General features: G+C 27.6%; 1 protein-coding gene across 1 annotated transcript; it reads left to right on the top strand.

Annotated features, from left to right (window-relative positions):
- Positions 1-3643: 3643 nt before the first annotated feature.
- On the top strand, positions 3644-8676 carry LOC129969178 (cuticle protein 10.9-like). The gene is made up of 3 exons (XM_056083617.1): positions 3644-3745; positions 6257-6307; positions 7846-8676. The coding sequence occupies exons 1-3, from the start codon at positions 3740-3742 to the stop codon at positions 8236-8238; spliced, it is 450 nt and encodes a 149-aa protein (XP_055939592.1). The 5' UTR covers positions 3644-3739; the 3' UTR covers positions 8239-8676.
- The last annotated feature ends 12168 nt before the right edge of the window (positions 8677-20844 follow it).

Below are 20844 nucleotides of genomic sequence, written 5' to 3'. Positions count from 1 at the left end.
ACGTAAATTGTTGTTATTCATAGTTGCTTTCACTAAGATGTAGCCTATGAAAAAAATATTTCAAGTTCAAGTTAATTTCATATCAAATTCTTTTCAAGTTGATCTAGTAAGAGTTTCAAGGAACTAAAAAGGAATAATTTTATTTATTATCAAGAATGTTAAACATTACGAGGGGCATTAGCCTAACCATTAGTAGTACATTATCCTAATTTAGTGCAATGTACTAACCCACTGCACTAGGAAAAGTAACTCAATGCAAGATTATTTACTTAGTATAATGACTTGTTTATTGCTCCAAGAAATAAACATATATAATTGTTTTAAATTAAATTTCCGTGAAGTATTTATCTATATCTTTTTTATCACTCTATAAGTATTTTTAAAAATCCAAATTTAAAAATAAATAGAACTTTAAATTGATACACTGTCTTGAATGGTATCTCATAGAAGACATCCGTGTGCAAAGGGTTAATTGAAGTGTTTTTCTTTTCTTCTTTCGCACTTCAGTTATTTAGTTTCAAGAATTCAACATTGATTGCTTATTGATAAATGATGTTTGGAATGCCTTTAGTTGAAGTTAGTTTAATTGAACTAAAAGCAGATTCCAACATCATTTATAATCAATAACTGTTTGAAACTGAAATAAGGAAAACTAGAGAAAAAGCAGAGTTGAAATACGTAATGTTGTTTGCAGCGCTATGAAATGAAGTAAATTAAATATTGCAAAGGTATGAAATGTTGTAATAAGTATTTATATAAAAAAAATTATACCCTCGAATTACAAATTAAAATGATTTCATAAATTTTTTCAAATGCGCCTTTTTTAATATTCTGGAAATCATTGAACATTTATTTTAGACAATATTAATCTTTTCTTTTTAAATTAAAAAACACGTTGCATAAAAATCATATAGATATCTTTTCACCTATAAATATTTTTTCTAAACCTCAAATTTTAACAAAAAGTTCTAACTATTATATATCTTCTATTAGAATCTACTGTGTTTTTAAAAATTATTGATTTATAATGTTCTATTTGTAATTTATCAAATTTACGCGGGAAAATGTGTGTTTGATCTGACATTACAATTTTCCCATAGAGACTGCATATAAAATTTAATTCTTCTTGTCTGTTTCATTTTTCAGATATCAAATTCATTGAACAAACAATAATATATAGTTCCAAGCATTTTCTTTATTTTTAATTCAGAGAACAATAAACTTAAAAATTCATTAAATCTCGAAATTGAACATATTAATGATTACAGTATTTTTTGTATTTTTATCCAGAAAAACAAATATTTATCTCTATCAATTTTATCTTTTATTGTGTTTCTATTCATTTAGAATAAAGAAATGTTCACACCTATCATTGCATTTAATTTATTATGATTAGCATCTCAGAGTCTAAACTTTTCTCATATTCATATTACGATATTAAATATTTAGATTTTTCTTAAAAAGAGAGAATTGGCGTGATTTCCAGTGGCATAAATATTGAAATATCAATGCATGATAACTTTATGTAAATAAAACATTATCAAACAAATCAAATATTTGATATAATATTATATATATCTACTCGATGGCATTAAAAAGTGTATTAAATATCTCTAACATTAGGATTTTGCAGCTCTTGGATAATTCCTGGAAGAGGATTATTACAGTGTTCCAGGTATATTAAAAGAATTAATATATTTCCTGGATACCTGGATGGCTAATCCATTTGCAGGAAACCTGTACACTATATAAACTGTAATACTATGATAAATTTTAGCACAAATATAATAATTATTAATAAGGAAAAAATTAGTTATCGGTTGTCTTTAAAGATTGTCTGGTTGAATTACTGTTCTAATCTTAATTGAAAGCAAGCAATGAAAGATGATAAAAATTTTAGGCGATAAAAGAATTTTGTATATTATAATATTTTACACAAAAATAACCTTTTCTTTAAAGATATTACACTTAAACGGATTTTAATTTCAAGTAAAACTGTGAATATCTGTCAATGTCATACAAAATTTCTTTAAAAAGTGTTGAAAATCAAGTACTTAAATCCTATAAATGATAATAATTTTCTTAATTTTAAAACACAATGTTCACAAATTAAGAAAGTCTGAAATTCATTGGTTGAAATTCAATTCTATTATGTGAGCATAAATTTTGATTACGAGTTTTGAAATACATTTTGGGCACTAATTTTTTTATACTATTGTACGCTTGACGAATTGCATCTAGTATTTTTCAAAGCATTCCCGAGTAGAAAAAGTTCTATGAAATTTTGAACACGAAAATCATCATTCTGAAATATATATCTGCAAACAGTTCTGTGTTTAATATCAATACCTTTTTTATGAATCTGTAAAACTCATCAAAATACAAAATTGTGCTCTTGAAAAAAGTGGAATTTATATTTTCTATGTAAACAATGGTTGAGAGAAAAAATATGTGAACACAATGCAGAAGTAAGCTTAAGGTATCCATTGCGTATGTAATAACTGTCCTTTATCATGCGGCAGTTAATTTAACCATCATATAAAGTATTATTTTGACCCAATTTTTCTTTGCTCTTTGTTGCAGAGAAAAGAGGCGTTAAAATAGAGCCTATACACTCTCAACAACCATACTTAGAACAAGCACGCGCTAGCTACCGAACGTGTATCAACAGTATTAGGCCCGAAATAGACTGCTGTATGCGTGTTACTCAAATAAAAGTCGAAGTCACATATGTCAAATATTACACACACAAACAAAACTTTAAATTTTAAACATTGTGTTTAAATCTTTTCTGTCGCTATTTAAAGAAATTAGTAGCCATTTTTAAATCAGTGCAATTGTTCTGAATAATATACAGATATTTCTGTGTATATTACACTTACGTAATAAGCGGGAATAATGTATAGATGTTCAAAACAACGCAATTATTATTCGATATCATGTATTAGGTGAATAATTAGCAAAATTCATAATTTTTTAAAAGCAAATTAAAGTTTAGAAAAAATTGACATCGTTGCCCAGGCATTAATGAATTGCAAAACATATGAGTGAAAAAGTTCTTCTCTGAATATTCAAAAGACAAAAACTCCAATTTACTCTTAAATTTAGAAGAAGAAGAAACCTTACTTAATATGTTTTCTAGTATAAAAGCAACTCTCAACTTTTATCTGCTGAACATAGAAAAATAAAAAGATATCTATACCTAAAAATTTTTTATTGATTTAAGAGGGATCTTATAAAAAAATAATTCATTTTATCATCTGAATATTTTCACAGGAAATACCAAATATCTCTACGCTTATTTTGCATTAGAAAATTCTAGATGGAACAAAATCACTAAGATAAATCTGAGAATTCTATTTCATTACTGATGAGGAGAATTAAAGAATATCAATTATTCATCTCGTGTTCTTAAAACTTCAGTTATGAAGGAGAATCTCATTACATGGCGAGATATGTTTCTATTTTCTATATATTCATAGACTGAGACAAATTTATGTGACTGTTTCAAGAATTTGCGGTTCATCAAGGTTGACTGAATATCGCACTTATGACTGGGAATTTTAGCCTTGAACTATGAGATAGACGGTCATATTGAATGCCACTGTAGAAAAGCACCCAATTTTTTTCTTTTAGTGTTCTCTTACTCAAAATGTATATATAACGTCCCAAATTCGGAATTGTTCTATCATTTTCAAGTAATCTAAACTCGACCAGCATCTTCCACTCACCTAGAAATATGAAGGTAAGTTTAAGATTCTACTTAGTCATTTTTTCTATTCATCATAATATTTAAATTTTAGGAATAAAAAATATGTTCTTCTCATTTCTTTAAATATCTATAAATATTTCTTAATTTCCTGATGAAAATTTAACTGAAATTTTTCCTGCTATTGAATAAGCTATTGATCTTAGGCTATTCAATATAACAAACTTAGCTATTAAGTGAAATGTAAGAAACGAATCATGCGAAAGATAAGAAGCGAATGATACGAAATGTAATGAGTTACGAATTTTTCGTATTATACGAAATGAAGAATAAGAATTATGCGAAATACAATGAAATTTTGAATTTCTCGTATTATGTGAACAAAATGAAGAATGAGAATTATGCGAAATGCAACGAGATAATCAAAAGATAATAAAGAAAAAGAATTTTTCTATTCTCTTTTTATGCTTATTTACGCAAAAGAATTTATTCTATTTATCTAAAAAAAGAATTATGCCAAAGAAAAGAATAACTCTATATGTACAAGTAGTTCAAACATATCTGACATATTTATAAATTAGTATACTTTTCTTAAATTTATAATTCATGAATTTATTTGATCACTGCTGATGAAAAGAAGGCAAAAGTTCTAAATTATATGAATTATGCTTTTTTTTTTTCCTTTCGTAAAAATCAAGTAAAAGTTTTACATAAAGCAATTCAATAAATAGAAAATTGTAGTTACATTAAAACAAAAGTTACATTAATTGTAGTTACATTAAAAATGGAATTCGTTAAGGCTAGATTAATTAAAATATGTACCAAATCATATCAGTTTCTAATTTTAAAAAACTCAGAGCAAATTCACGTAAATATGTCTATTATTTGAATAATGATTGTTATGAAAATGGTAAGGTGTAATCAATTTTCTATGAAAAAAATTATGGAATCAATATGGAATATTCGCGGGATCAAACGTTCAAACTATTTGAATTTTTTGGAATTAATTCCGGATCTTAAAATAAAAGAAACATGTAGCAGAATGTAATAAAATATGTAGTTGCGTGTTAGTTATCATGCGCAGCCATGTTTGGCATGTGACTAGAACATCATGCGGAATAATTACATCTAAATATTCTTATTTCAAACAAAAAGAAACCTTGATTAACAGAACATTTGCTGCATACTGAAAAGCAAAAATTTTGGAAAGACAGAAACATTAGCGCTGCGTAATATAATGCGCAGTTACATATGATTACGACAACTTATAAAATGGCGTCATGTTTTAATTTTTCCAGCTATTAATATTTGCAGTGAAAACGACACTTTGTGTGACTTTAAATTTGGAACAAGGAAAAGAAATTTGAAATGAAATGTTTTTATTTCAGAATAATTAAAAACATTTTTAACTTGATCGGTTGGTTTGGAATGAGTTTATAAACTATGCATCTTTATATAAACTATAAATCTTTATTATCTATACATCTATACATTTTTATAGCTTGTGTAATAAAAAGCAAGTATAAAAAATCTGAAAAATAAAACTGCTGATTTTTATAAAATCGTTTGACCTAAAGTCGCTAAAAGATTTTACAATTTTATTATTAATAAAATCCAATAAAATAAGGTCCAAACTCTATCTGAAATTTGAAACATCCATTTTCCCAAATTAAAAACTGTAATTCTTCACTTTAGTACAATAATTTTTTTTTATTACAAAACAATATAATTAAAAATTTTGAATTGTTCTCTCGGAAAATAATTTGAAGAAAAATTCATCTCAAACTATGTTAATAAATATCTAATAATAAATCTATGCACACTTCTCGCATACAAATGGATATTTTTATCAACCATTTTGAAATATGCACCTTACGCAATCGTCTTTGCAACATATAAGCGTGGTAATATTTTGAAGTAATTTGCTTTATCTATGCATTATCCTTATCAACCAAACTACGTATTAAATACTGTTTATTACCTGAAATTTTTAAACATGTATAAATCATTTTACTTGAATATGCGCCATTTTAAAAAGAATTTTTCTGAAGTAAACATGTTCTCGAATAAATTTAGTTTCATGCTTTAAAATATTGGTCAAATGTTTTCGCCCAGAATCATTCTTTTCTAAGAAACAGCTGGAAAATAAAAACAGGTTGAAAACATCGTACTATTTTTTGTTGAAGGTTTACTAAGAATTTTTTTGAAAGTCGTATGTTCAAAATAGAAATTTCTTTTCTTTCTTTCTTATAATTAATTACGCTTTTTCTTCACAGTGCAAAATAAGAAGAAAAAGAAGAAAATAGAAAAAAATAAAATAGAAATAGAATAGAAAATAATAGAATTAATCCTAAAATGGAAGAAAACAATTCCTTCAAAACGAATACTTTATTTTATAAAAATATTTTTATATATTATATAAATACAAATATTTTGTGTTTTTAAAATGAAAATTTTATTTTACATACATTTTCAATTCCTTCACATATTGCAATGTTCAGCTCACCTATAAAAGTACAGGTTAATTGGATTGGAATTTTTTTATAGGTTTTCGTTGCTTTGTGCGCCCTTTTGGCAGTCGCTGTCGCCCTCCCCGTCGTAAGTATGACTTTTACTTATTTAAATACAAGAGAAAATGTATTATATCAAAGACAATAAAGGTGATAGTACAAATTATCAGAATAATATTTAGTTTCAAAATCTTCCCATGTCTTTATTCTCTTGCTGTTAAAAAGCAAATGTGAGATACCGCATTGCATTTCAAAAGCGAGGTCTTTAAATTCTTATACTTAGTAGCAAATATTGTTTATGATCATATATGACAATTTAATAATTCTCATTTCGAAACATTGAAGTCAAATGTTTGGTATTAGAGATAAAAAAAATTAAAGGCTGTAGTGCCATACAACCAACATTATCGGTGTTAAAAAGTAAACTAAATGCCTTCCATCATTGGAAGAAGACTTTTATAAACATGGAATTATAAAATTCTCAATATGATATGTATACTCAACAGAAAGTTGCATCGGAACTTAGTATAAGAATACAGAATTTTAAATGAACAATAGTCATCACGTCAATATCATGGGAATTGAGAGTGGAATACTCTGAAGACTGTCACCCTCCACAAACCATCCTCTGCCCGAAAATGAAGTTTTGTCATTATAATGAAAGTAATATAATCTTAAGCCATTGTTAAACTTTCAGGAAAGGCGAAACGGCTTTCTTTTTTTCATTCACTTATCTCATGACAATTGAGGTGAGAAAAAATATGTCAATCAAGAAGTTATTCAAATGTCCATATTTCTACTAATAATTTAAATTTAATTAGTTTAATGAAATTACAAGCAATGAATGATGGGCTTTCAAGACCACAAGAGTTTTATTAATGGCTTCATGAATCAAATTGACTCTCAAGTGAAATAAAGTCACTCTGTAGATTTTAATTTTAAAATTGCTCATACGACCTCAATGTTCATACTATTGCCTTCTGGCCATGCAAATTCTATTGAAGAGCCTCGTTACTTTCAGCCAAATAGCTAGAACGACACCTCCCGTGTCATCAGTCTTCCATACCTTCACCACCAAAAAGAGTTTTAGGCCAATAGGCGCAGTGAATCACAGCTAAAACAGGTTCCGAACCAGTGACCCTAGAATCCGAATCCGGTGCACCATTGCCTGACCATTTAAACAATTTAGTTTCTGTCAGTTAGACTTTTTCAACTAAGGTAGGTAATACTCTTATGAAAATAATGCACTCTTCTGTTCTACTACCTGGCCGCTTACCCTCTTACAAATAATTTGACCACGTGAGTTCCAAATTAATGAGTCGTATTAGTGCAGGTTTCTCTTTCCAAAGAGGAGCGCAGGATGTAAAGCGTGAACATTCTTATTTATAACTTGCTTTACATCTTGAAAACCTCGTTTGAAACAGAAACCAGCTTTAAAACGTCCCATTAGAATCGAAGTTTCACTGCCGGGTTAGCAGTGGAAAGGTTCATCTATTTAGTTTCTGTTTGTCAAAGGATCCCCCTCCCCTCCAAAGAGAGGGGAGGGGGATACTCTTATGAAAATAATATACTGTTTTGCTGTTCTATCGAAAAATTTGCATACAAGTTTTCTATAATCTTCTTCAGCCTGAAGACGAAAGCCCCAAACCCTATTCCTTCAACTATGTGGCCGAAGGTGAAGAAGGCTCCAGCAGCCACTCAGAAACTGCTGACGGAACCGGAGTTGTCCGAGGATCATATACCGTGACCGACATTGATGGCCGAAACCGAGTTGTCGAATACGTTGCCGGACCCGACGGATTCGTCGCCAATGTTCGAACCAACGAACCCGGAACCGAGAATGCTGCCCCTGCTAGCGTGACCATCGAATCCACCGCTGACAAAGCCGTCATCTTGAGCACTCCAGTGAAACCTGAAATCAAGCCAGTTGCTCCAGCTCCCGCCACTGTCACAAGCCAAGGTGTTCGATATGTCCTTGTCCCTGTGACTGAACCCCAAGCAACCCCTGTATCTAGTTAGAATGATGTAAAATTTTGGAATTTTTAGTTTTTTGGAATTATGAAAAGTACCTTTTCAAGACATATGTATCTAGCTGTCGATTATCTCATCTTAGTCTAATATTTTAAGTTTCTTTTATTTATGCCCTATTCATAAAGCATATTAATCAGTGTTAAATATTCCTTTAAAGCTATTTCCATGAATATAAATCGTCATATTGAACATGTATTCACATGAATAATACTAACTAATAATCGCATGAATAATACTAATTAACTAATACTAGGTGAAAGAAATATATTGTTTTGTTGATATGTATTAGAGATTTATGAAAAATATTTTCTTAGAGCTTATATCAGAAATATTATTTCATATTAGTTATATGACTTCAATGTCTTTGTTAATTTGTTATACAGATTTTTGTTACCACAAACTTATAAATAAAGTAGTTAGAACTGATTAGACTCTGTTTGCATATTACTTTATTTGTAGAAGCTGAAATCATAAATTTAAGAACTTCAGATATTGTATCTTTTAGAGCGGAGGCGTTTAAGTCATTTATGTTTGATGGAGATTATTATTCTGACGTAATAAATAGTGATAAATATTAAATTATTTTCAAAATGTAATCTTTTAGATTTTTTGAACTGATTTAGTAGTTGTTTTTTTTTTTTTTTTTTTTTTTTTTTTTGCATAAAACCAAACCCAATTTTCAAACCCTATCGATTTGATAGGGAAAAATTCTACAAAAAAGGCAAATCTTTGATTCTGAGTCCAGACCTGGAAAACCATTCTGAAAAGGAAAAAAACGTAATATCATCGTACACTTCACAGTAATTGATCGTATCCATTCATTTCCATTGCATATTTCGTAGGTGATTGCTATATTGCATCCACGGAATAAGCTATTTTTCACACACTTTCATACAAATTGACTTGTTTGATATTTGTAAAGACTGAATATTGAAATACATTTTTCATTTATTCTTGATGTGCTGAAGTTCCGAAAGTGTGTGCACTTGGGTGGTCCAATACAAGATTTAAATTTTCAAAATGATTTATTATCATTTATAATGGAGGTCATTTATACGATCATTTATAATTTATAATGGAGGCTTTATAAATTAAAAACAAAAATTGCGGAAATAATTAAAGCATAAATTTCTACTTATTAATGCGCTAATAAAAGCTCATTTTTAAAAACAGTTTTTATTTAAATGATATTTTTGAGGAGCATTTTTTTACACAGAAAAGTTGATATTCGATATCATTTTACTCCAAAATTTTTCAGGTTATTTTTTAAAACTTTTTTATTAATTTAATATTAGGTGGTTTGCGATTGAAACGCAAAGCAAGTATTAAAAAATAATTATTAAATATAAGTCAGAAATATTTCTTTCAGTTAAAGACCGTCTTTTAGTCCAGGTATTATAGCATTATACCATGAACCGGTAGTCTATCATATAACTTATAAATTGCATTTGGTTACAATAGCATCATTCAAGCTTATATATTATAATAAAAGCTGTTCGGATTTTTTTTTTTTTTTTTTTTTTTTTTTTTTTTTTTTTTTTTTTTTGTAAACGAAGCATATTCTGCAAAGGAAAACAAAACTGCAAAATATTTCATTCTACCCACTAGTTTGATGATTCTCGACTGTTCATTCAAAGCGCATTTTATAATGATAAGAAAACTCTTTGCTATTCTGTAGGCTCGAGTTCCACGAAGACATTCACCCACATCAGAGAGTCAAAGGGCGCAGACACAGTTCTACGATTGCCATCACGTCCACCCTGTTCATCATACAACCAACGCTAGCGATCGTATTTCATGTTGAGGCACGGAACACCACGAATATGGAACGAGTAAACCTCCTGGGGATCTATTAAGATGCGATTTCAAAGAAAGTGAGGAATGAATGGCAAAACGTCTTCAGACAATGATGATACGCTGCAGGAAATATGACTCGTTTCATTTTTTCAGTAAAATAATGAAATGATTGTGAACTTTATAAAAAAAATTTTACTTTCAAAAATTTAAAAAAAGTTGGAATAATATACTGAAGTATAAAAACAAATAGCATTAACTTCTTTTCCTTTATTGACCCTCCAATTTTCTTGGGTTTTTTTCCCTTATGTCTTAATTTTTAAGGCATTCTCATTTACAATGTGTATCTTACAAATTTCTTTTTTCCAATTCGCACATTGCGTTTTATCTTTCCTATACTAAAGTTATCAACGAAATTACCACTTTTATTCTTTTTGCAACATTTAGCTTTTAAATTTTTAGATTATATTTGAAAATTTTTTTGATCAGTTTTTATCATCGTCACCCGTTTTCACCATATGTTTGGCGCAGCATAGTCTGACCAGGTGGTTGCGCCATTAAAATCAACCAACCAGACTTTAAAAAATTAGCTTTAAATATATAAGAAAGGTTAGCTCTAAATTAATGTTATAATATGAAATTGATTTACCGTTTTTTTAATTCTTTGAATTTTATTTTTGTCTCCTTTTGCGTCAAATTTCTCTTCTATCGTATTCATGCATATTGAAGACGTACAGTTGAACTCTAGTTATCTGGATTAACCGTTTGCACTGGGATGTCTCTTCTCAAGCACCATTCAACACGGTGCATCATTTTAGTGTTTTCTTTATTTAATTTTTAATTTTGATTGCTAAAAATATCGAAATAATGGAACTAAAATGAAGAATTCTCTTTCAGGTGAATTTAGTCTAAAACATTTATATATATATTTATTTTTCGGAACGATAAACAAGTCCTAGTACTAGATAAATAATTATGCATCGAATGGTTTATCTAGGTGCAAAGGGTTAATCAGAACTAATCTTATCTGAATAGTTCAAGAATTGACAAAAAAAAGTCAGAATATTTCTTAGAAAAATATGAAATTTGATCATAAAATTTTAATTATGCTAAAATCCTTTAATTTTGACAGGCAATATTTATCATTAAAGTACATAAACACAAAAATATCTAGATCGTAATTTCTCGTATAAAATAACTGCTGTGGGATTTTTTTTAATATGATTATAATATTCAATGCGAAATACTCGCAGAGCGAAACAATTTTTTTTCTATAAGAATTCTGTAAAACAGTGATCTGATATATCTGAGGAGAAAGTCAAATGGCCTATATTAAGTCTCTGTTTAATACCTGGAAGCTATCATTTTTTTTAGTTAACATTTAAAATAGCAATAAAAATATTAATAATTCCCTTTTTATTATTACATTTAAAATAGCAATTATTAAGATTAATAATTGCCTTTTTATCATTAGGCAACAAGTACGTCATGTTTTACATCGGTTTTTGAATTGATAACTTACTTTCTATATTTCCACTTCTTTTTTCTGTAACTTATATACTTTAAATATGCTCTTCGTTTTTTTTAAAAATTTTTTTCCTGCTTTCGGTGTTATATTTATTTTTTTGCGTGAATTTGCCGCTTTTTATTTTTTTAATTCATTACTGTTCCTTTCGTTTTAACAAAGAAATATATTTTTGTCTTCTGCATTGCTCACATCCTAGATTTTTATTAAACTTTTTTCTAATATTAGAAGGATACTCTTCACTATATGAATCCATCAATTGAAGCATCGAATTAATTCCTCTTCCATCGAAGATAAGGTTCATTTTTAACGTACAGTTTCAATATACTGAATACAGTTAGCAAAGCCAATTAGCATTTATCAAAATATGTTTTCATGTAATTTCTATATAAAGCATTTTTAAAAAGTATGTTAATAATAATTTATCATATGCATGTTACTTAAACCGTCCTATCAAATAATCTGAGATGCAATATGAGAAGAAGTATTTGTAAAATGTGTCCATCCAATTTGACTTTTTTTTTATTGTTCCAAGTAGCTGATTAGCAATAATTTCTTATTCAATCTTTTTTCTATTCTTGATTTTCCTCACATTTGACTTAGAGTCAGTTAAAAAACTACTTACTAAACTAAAGACAGCAGATCCATCATGAACAGAGTTAGGTCTTCGAATAGTTCAAAACCTGTAGATGTATAAATCGAAAAAGAATACTTTCTCTTTATCTCGTGACTGAATTTTATTTGATCGCAAAGTTAGGAGAAAATGAGACTAGTTTCCATTCTATGCTAAATCTTGGAATTTAAACATTGTTGGATCATACTCATTTCATCAACAATGGGATCATTGTTGCTGAAATGAGTATGTCGATGAATGAGTATAAAGTATGTAAGAGATTTTAAAGAAAGACAGCCTTTTATTTTCTTACTTTCTTTCCAATCCCTCATTTCAGTGAAAAATATTTGAAATATCTTAATAGATCTAAAAATATATTTCTGAAATCTCTGTTCTAGTCTTAATCTTGAATCATATATTTCTAAATAATCGATCATGCATACATGCTGTTGATCGTTTAGATTGTTGAATTCTTGCCGATTTGTAAAATTCAAGCTTTCTTATTAATTTGGTAAATCAAGTTTACATATTTTTGTTGTTAGTTTAAAAATAATTGTTAGTATAAAATTGTTTAGTTTATTTAATAGTTAATCATTTTGATTAAATTAAATTATTAGAAGTTGTTTCTTAAAACTCAATTCATTATTTGATGAAAAGTTTTAACTTTGATGCTCATAATAGGGCGCCAAAAATGACAGAGCCGAATACTGAAAGTTAAAGATTCATTTTTGTTAGTCCTGCAATTACATTTAACTAAAAAATTTCATGCTATTCAATAGTAAATAGCCTTTATATAGGGTGATTGTAATATTGTGATTTGTATTCCACATTTTTATGATTTCTTAAATTCTGAATTTACTTATTTGTGAACTCTAAATTTATAATTATTCTAGAACTTAATTTCGCCGAAAATTCATCATTCAAAGATATATTTTATGGATGATATTATGGTACAATACGGGGCAATATAAGCCATTGATAGCTTGCATTAAATTATAGCTGGCATAGGATATATTTTGGGATGGTAACTGGATTAGCTGGCACTGGATAGATGCCAACAAAATATAATATAATCTTCTTAAAGAAAAGTACAATTGAAGTTCTTTAGAAAGAAAATATCTCTCTCGAGATACTATGGATCGAATTTAAGGATAATTTAATTGATGAAAGAACAAATATTATTAATTTTTTAACATTCCATTAACCATTATCTTGAGGTTAATAATTCCTGATTTCCTACACCTTTTGGTAAGTATTTTACCTTTTCTAATCTAACACTTGAAAGGCTAAATGACAAACTATCATATATTTTAAAATTTATCAATTAATTACGAAGAAATTCTGAGTTAAAGGGAATATTAGTTTTCCTTGTTGATTCAGTTCAGAAAACGAATATCCCTATGGTCATGAATTTTAGAGACAATGTACAGGCTACGCTTTGCCAAATTTTACAGTTGCAATCACATATAATTTTTATTCTTTTATTATCTGTATTTCCATGAAACAATTAATAAACATTGGTTAATATACAATTAACATCAAAAATACTAATTAAATACCACCTTTGTTTGCTAATTTCAGACGATCTTACGAAGTATAATAAATTTTCTTATACAGAAAGATAATCTTAACACATTATATTTTTATGTTTTCTCTTTCTAATAGGAAATTTATAATATTTCTTATATTTTATTTACATGTAACTTTTCCAAGAAAAATTAGTATCAATGATTAAATTGGTCGAGTCAGATATTTGAAGTAAATAAGTACTAATAAGTGCCGAAGTAAATTCGGAGATTCTACTAAAATTCTAGATATACAAACATTTACGTTCTTGTGTACAGAACATCTACATTTATGGCCTTTACTTTTTAGTATACATAAAATAATTTTCTGTAATTTATAAAACATTCTTTCGCATCCACCAGTGAGCAAAAACTAACTCCAAACATCATTTTCTTGAAGCGTTAACTATTTAAATTCAATTATTTCAATTATTTACTTGAAGCATTAATTATTTCGTTCAATTATTTAAAACTCCTAAATGTATTTAAATGTCATTTATCATTGTAATAAAACCATGTTAGCGCACGATTTTACGATTTAAATTTTCAAAATTTCAATTTACTACCAGTATTCTTTTTAAATAAACACAGTTTCTTTTATACTTTGCTATTAGATTTCTTCACTATTTATCTCATTGAACTAGTTGAACTAGGTATATTTGGAGATGGGCCTTATAATCTTATACCACAGTTGATCCTGAACAAGGTGTGCGGTGAAAAAGGTTAGATTTCTTCACTATTTATCTCATTTAGGAGTTGAACTAGGTATATTTGGAGATGGGCCTCATAATCGTATACCGCAGTTGATCCTGAATAAGGTGCACCCTTCAGATTTATCAAACATCATTTCGTGGAGGCATATGCCAGACCTGAGTAAATTGCGGAACTTAGATGGACTCTAAATCCGGTCCGAGAATCTTTCGTTCTCGGACCTGAGGTTTTGTTACTTAGCTATTTTAGATCTCAAACTTTTACCGGTATTCAGAGAATAAACGCAAATTATCGATTCCAATAATATTGATGGTTAAAAATTGATATTTTGAAGAAAAAAAATTCTGACAATTAAGAACTCCGTTCGATTTGATAGATATTTTCAGAAATGCAGAGTTACAGTAATTATGACACAACTTTCGAGTTTTCAGTTCTAAATCTTATTTACTTATGATAAACCTTAATTATTTACGTAATCATCGGAATTTTTTCTTCTAAATTTTCGCCTCTTTATCTTAAAAAAGTATAAATAAAGTAATTTATATAGAAAGAAACTTACAGACTTGACTACATCTATAAATGTATGCAAATATTTCAAAAATTAATTTGCTGTTTTTCTTCCTAAATTTTTCAAAGAAGAAAATTTTTCATTTTCCATGACCCATTCTTCCTTGCATGTGCTCGATTAAAACAGGGAAATGAAATAAAACCTTATTTAAGGTAATAATGTCTGTAAACTGAAAAATCTCAATGTATTTATTTCTTTATATTTTTATTTGTTGCTGTCAAAACCATTTATAAGATGATTCATCACAAGAAAAGGGGCAAAGGTTATTGAATTTGATCGTATATTTTGAATCTTTCTATTACATTTTCTGATTTAAAGAAATTTTTTTTGTCTTTTGTCTGACATTTATTATAATTTATTGAGGTGAAATACATATTTTTATTGAAATCCGGGTCAGATGACAATTTTCAGTTTCTTAATCTTGATCCCAACAATAGACAAAAAAAGTTAAAAATGCAAAATCACTGAAATATATTGCATCAAAAATACTTCACTCCAGCTGTTTACAGATTTGAAATGTTTTAACTCAGAAGTATTTGCATTAAAACCAATGCATCACTAAAAGTGACATTAAATCTGAAATGTTTCGCATTAATGAAGCAATTTTAAATAATAAACTGATTTGCATTTTTCATTCCTATTTTTGTAATTATGTTTCACCATCGTTATGCAAATGTTGTTTATTCTTTGAAAATAAATGTGTTGTTTCATACATTTTATTACAAATAATAAATATGTGTTGCTGGTGAAAAATTAAAAGTACGAGGAACAAAAAAACAATTTCTAATGTGTTAGGTTTGAAGAAGATCCTTTAAATTCTCAATAAAACGTATGCAAAATTCAGTATAAAAAATAATATACAATAAAAAATTAATGAGAATTTTTTAATGGTATTTTACTTTATTACAGTACAGTTATGTTTATATTTTATATTACTTAAATTCCTAATACATAATTCAAAACTAAAATACTTATTTTCAAAAATAAAATAAAGTAAATAAATAAAATATAAATCAGTCAAATACTTATTTTGACTGATTTTCAAATTCAGATTATTTTCAAATTAACAATCACATCAGTGATTTCATAGCAGCACTGTACTCTGACAAAACTATATTATATCTAACTATATATATAAGAATTTGTTAAACGAAATAAATACTATTTCAACTATTCAAAATTATTACTATACTCAAAAAAAATTGTCAGCTATAAAACTTCGTTAGAAACTTTTGAATATTTAAAAATTTGTAAAACAGAAAAAGGTAAAGAAAATTTCAAGCAGATTTTGCTTAAAACGATATATATATATATATATCACAAATTTAACAAATTTTTACAAATGTCAGACCAATAAAAATAAAATTTTAGAATTAATTTAAATTTATTTTTCCACAGGAGGGCATGATTTATACACGGGGATTACCGGTGGAACACATTCATTCACACAGAGAAAATAAAATGTCAGATTTCTCTTTAGCACTTTTATTAAGAGATTTCTTATAGGAATTTCTTTGACAGGTGTTGATTCAAGAAAAGGAATCTTTGGAAGGAATGCCATAGAATTTTATCCCTTCGCTTGCATCATAAGAATTACATAGTCATCAGCATTTTTACAGCTCATGTTAGAATTATTAAAATAAAGAAATAGAAAGTGAGATTTGGATCAGGAAATAAAAGAAAATTTTCGAATAAAGTAACATGGGCTAATTTAAGATTAAAAAATTATGATCTAATTTAAATAAAATTAATATATATAGAACTTAAGGTAAATGTGTATGCGTCTGTGTGTTGTTTAAATATTTGTTCACAAACTGGATATCCGATAATAAATAGATAAATTTAGAAATTATTTAAAAAATAACTAATTAAAAAATGGTTTTTATTATTTCATATTTGACTAAAATGTTTTCGAAATTTTTATTTTACGGAATAGTTAGTTCTTAGAGCTAGAATAATTTAACTTTTACTCCTAAATTCTTTTTAGCTTATTAACATGTAGCATGAAACTAAATAACGAACTCACATCTTTTGTCAGCCAAAGATTCTCACAAAAAAATTTATTAATTTAGGTACATAAATTAAGTGCAATTGCAGATTTTTTTTTACTGCCCATCTGCATTTTGTGAAACAGTCGTGTTTCTTTTCAACGAAGTTTCATTGCTCCATTTAAAAACTTCGTTATAAAAAAATATTATCAGAAATATGTAAATTAAGTTATAAAAACGAAAAAAGAAATATGAAATTTAAATATCCATTGCATTTATTTTATAAAATTTCATTAAACTGCAAAAAATGAATTCAGTCTTGCATTACACAAGTTGAACACAAAATGCACGTCTTCTCATAAAATGTTTCCAGATTAAGGTAAAATTCCCGTTTTTTTTTCACATTTTCTTGAAATTTTAATTCGTTTTGAATTGTTTTAAATGCTGTTAGCATTTTTCTAAAGAAGATTTTTTTTTTTGATAAATCTTCATTATCATTTCTGTCACTTATTATAGTATCATCATTACACTTTGTAACCATTTCCAATGTCTTATGTTCTGAAATTTAGTCTTCGTCAAAGAAGAAATCTGGACAACAGATGCTGCATTTTTCAGACTGTCGATTTAATTGATATGGTTAAAACATTAAAAAGATGAAAAGACGTCAAAATATTGCAAAGAAAGTTTTAAAACCTTCATTCCAAAACATATCTTTAAAAAAAAAATAAGCGATAAATAATAAATAAATAAAGTCAAAAGCATTATTTACTTAATTAAAAACTTGGTAAAATAAAAATTCGTTAAATTTTGATTCCTGCATTTGCTAAAATTTTTTATTACTCTTTTTTTCTGCCTTTGAATGCATCATGATTCTAACAATTTCTCTGTAAAGTTTAATATATAGCTGTAATATAAAAATGATGTAACAATCAAATATACTGCTTCGAAAAACACTATATAATGCATAGTCCAATGAAAAGCGATTGCACTATGAATAAGTTTATTTCTTTGATAAGGAAGAATTCAAAGTGTTTTTTTTTTCACGTTATTCGTCGTAGTGTTTTTATTCAATATCCAATTATTTAAAGCTTCATAGTCTGACAACTAAGAAAAAAAACTCAATTTTGTTTCTTAATTTATTTTGATTCTTGAAAAGTTATTTTGCATACTAGATGTAATAAAGCTTCAAGAAACTTTTGATATATCAAAATTTATTATATTATAAGTTCAATTTTTGAAAAATATAAAGTATTCTATATAGAACTTACAAATACTTAATTTGAAATGTTTTACTAAATGTATGTCTAATAATCTCAGGAAAACTTGAATATTATCAGCATTCTTTTTTTATACATAAAAAAGGGTTAGGTAACCGTAAACCCATCGAGTGTTTTTTCTGCTAATTTTATAAATTACTAGTATAAATAATATGTTTGATTTTTGAGATATATTTAGGTTACATCATCCTCTTATTTCACTTTCTATATACAGATGTGATGCAACAGATTATTTCTAAATCAAGATTCAGGCACATACTTGGAATAATTGTTGAATAATGTCATGTTTTTTTAAACTTTTGTGACTATTTTCGTTTTCATTTATTAAAGGAATTAATATATATATATATATTTATTAATTTCATCCATTACTGTATAGGTGTGTACGTGTGTTTCTGAATATTATTATCATTATTTAAATTCATATTTCTTTCGATGAATTTTTTTATAACATATATTATTTCAAATGGGAAAACAGAAAAATAAAAAATTTAAAGGAAGAACAAAAGTAACTTGATTTTATTGCAAGAATGAGAATTATTATCTCAAATTATACCTAAAAAATTAATTTATCAATTTTAACGAAAGATAAAATTAATATTAGAAAAATAATTTTCATATTTTGTTAGGCTTAAATTTGTTTCCTATGAAATGTTTTTTCTAGAAGTTATTCTGCAGATAAAATTTTAGTTACTAAAAAATCTTTTTTTAAATTTAAAATTTAATATTTTCACCTCATTATTCATCCATTACTGTATTTTCGCAAGGTGTCTTTGGAAATTTTAACAATTCCAAATCCGATCATTTATTTTGTAGTCTGCCAACAGATACTCATTCGATTTCATTATTATTACAGCGTTTCTTATTATCATTAGAATAATTGTTACATAACTTCATGTTTCAGGTTAATATCACTATATTTTAAATTGAAAATGAGTCAAATCTTACACAAAACAGATTATTTTTTTTCTATGGTTCTCTATTCGCTCCTGTTTCAATCCATATTAATGATAAAGGACATTGTAGGATTGTCTGCTGGCGTGAGGTCTGGAGAGTGAGAATGTGCATTTTGCAGAAATATTGTTTTTTTAAAAAAATTTTATAAAATTTTAATTAATTGAAAATAAGATTTATATCTTTTCCTCAATACCTCTGAAATAAGCAATTTCACTAAAATAATATTACATCGCTTTAAAACTCATTTTTTTCTTTTTAATGGTCCCAAATTGTCATGCATTGTTTATTGTATTTCGACATTTTTTTTTTAATTTGCACAACTTTCCAAATTGCTTTTTAGTTATTTGAAATTCAAATCATTTCAATTGTTTCATGATAAATTTAATCGGGTGATTTTCTTGTACGTTTCAAAGAAGAAAGATTCGTATTATTATACGCGCAGTTTACATGATAAATAATACAATCACGTGAGCTGTAATACAATTTGAAGCTAAATTACCTGAACTGTGCGCTTTTAATGGCACTATGCTGTTTTCAGAATTCCTTTCATGAAAGACTTTCAGTGACACAATAAACTAAGTAGTATAAAACTATAGTTGCGTTGTGACGTAGGCCCTTTACAAGTTCGCTGACAGTTATCTGTCAGCGATTTAAGCCGAGTGAGCGTCTCTTATTTTTTCAGTAGCGCCAACTAGGGCCTAGAGTATGACTTACCTACTTCATGCGTCACAGTCGCTTGTAAAACCCCTTTTTACAGCGGACACATTCACAAATAGAACATAGAAGAAGGACAACCATGCCCGAACCAGGACTTGAACCCGGAAAGCCTAGATCACGGGGAAGAAGCGCTACCCCTATGCCAGGATGCCGGCTAGTATAAGGCTATTAAAATAATATAACAATTTTATGTTTAAAATGCATTTATTCATATTATATATAAAATGCATATTATTCATTTAAAAAATATAATATGTTAAATAAAGCATGTCTGTAATGAAGAAAGTATTCACGTTATTAAGAGAGAACTTCAAGTTATTAAGAGTTTTCACTGAAGTTCAGCGCAATCAATATCCAAAATAAATTAGCAGTTTGTCAATCAATTAATCAATGCTAATTAAATTTATAACTTTAACATTCTAATCAGTTAACCTTCCTTTTTACTTACTCGTATACGAGGTATAGAGAAAGTATGGTAATGGACAAAAATTCGAACTCGAGATTTTGATGAATCTTCATGTTTCAGACTTCCCTGAGTAAAAAAAATTTTTTTTTGGTATTATCTAAGAACTGTCTAAGAACACGAATAGAACAGAGAGATAAGAATGTCTGTCTTAGCTCTCTGTCTAAAAACACGAATAGAACAGAGAGATAAGAATGTCTGTCTTATCTCTCTGTCTAAGAACACGAATAGAACAGAGGGATAAGAATGTCTGTCTTAGCTCTCTCTCTAAGAACACGAATAGAACAGAGAGATAAGAATGTCTGTCTTAGCTCTCTGTCTAAAAACACGAATAGAACAGAGAGATAAGAATGTCTGTCTTAGCTCTCTGTCTAAAAACACGAATAGAACAGAGAGATAAGAATGTCTGTCTTAGC

Source organism: Argiope bruennichi, chromosome 5 (assembly GCF_947563725.1).
Source record: "Argiope bruennichi chromosome 5, qqArgBrue1.1, whole genome shotgun sequence".
In the NCBI taxonomy this organism is placed as follows: Eukaryota; Metazoa; Arthropoda; class Arachnida; order Araneae; family Araneidae; genus Argiope; species Argiope bruennichi.
This window is presented reverse-complemented; position numbering and strand designations above follow the sequence as displayed.

Coding starts and splice junctions, on each gene's coding strand:
- LOC129969178 (XM_056083617.1), top strand. Junction 6,308..7,845: donor TCGCTGTCGCCCTCCCCGTC/GTAAGTATGACT, acceptor AATCTTCTTCAG/CCTGAAGACGAAAGCCCCAA.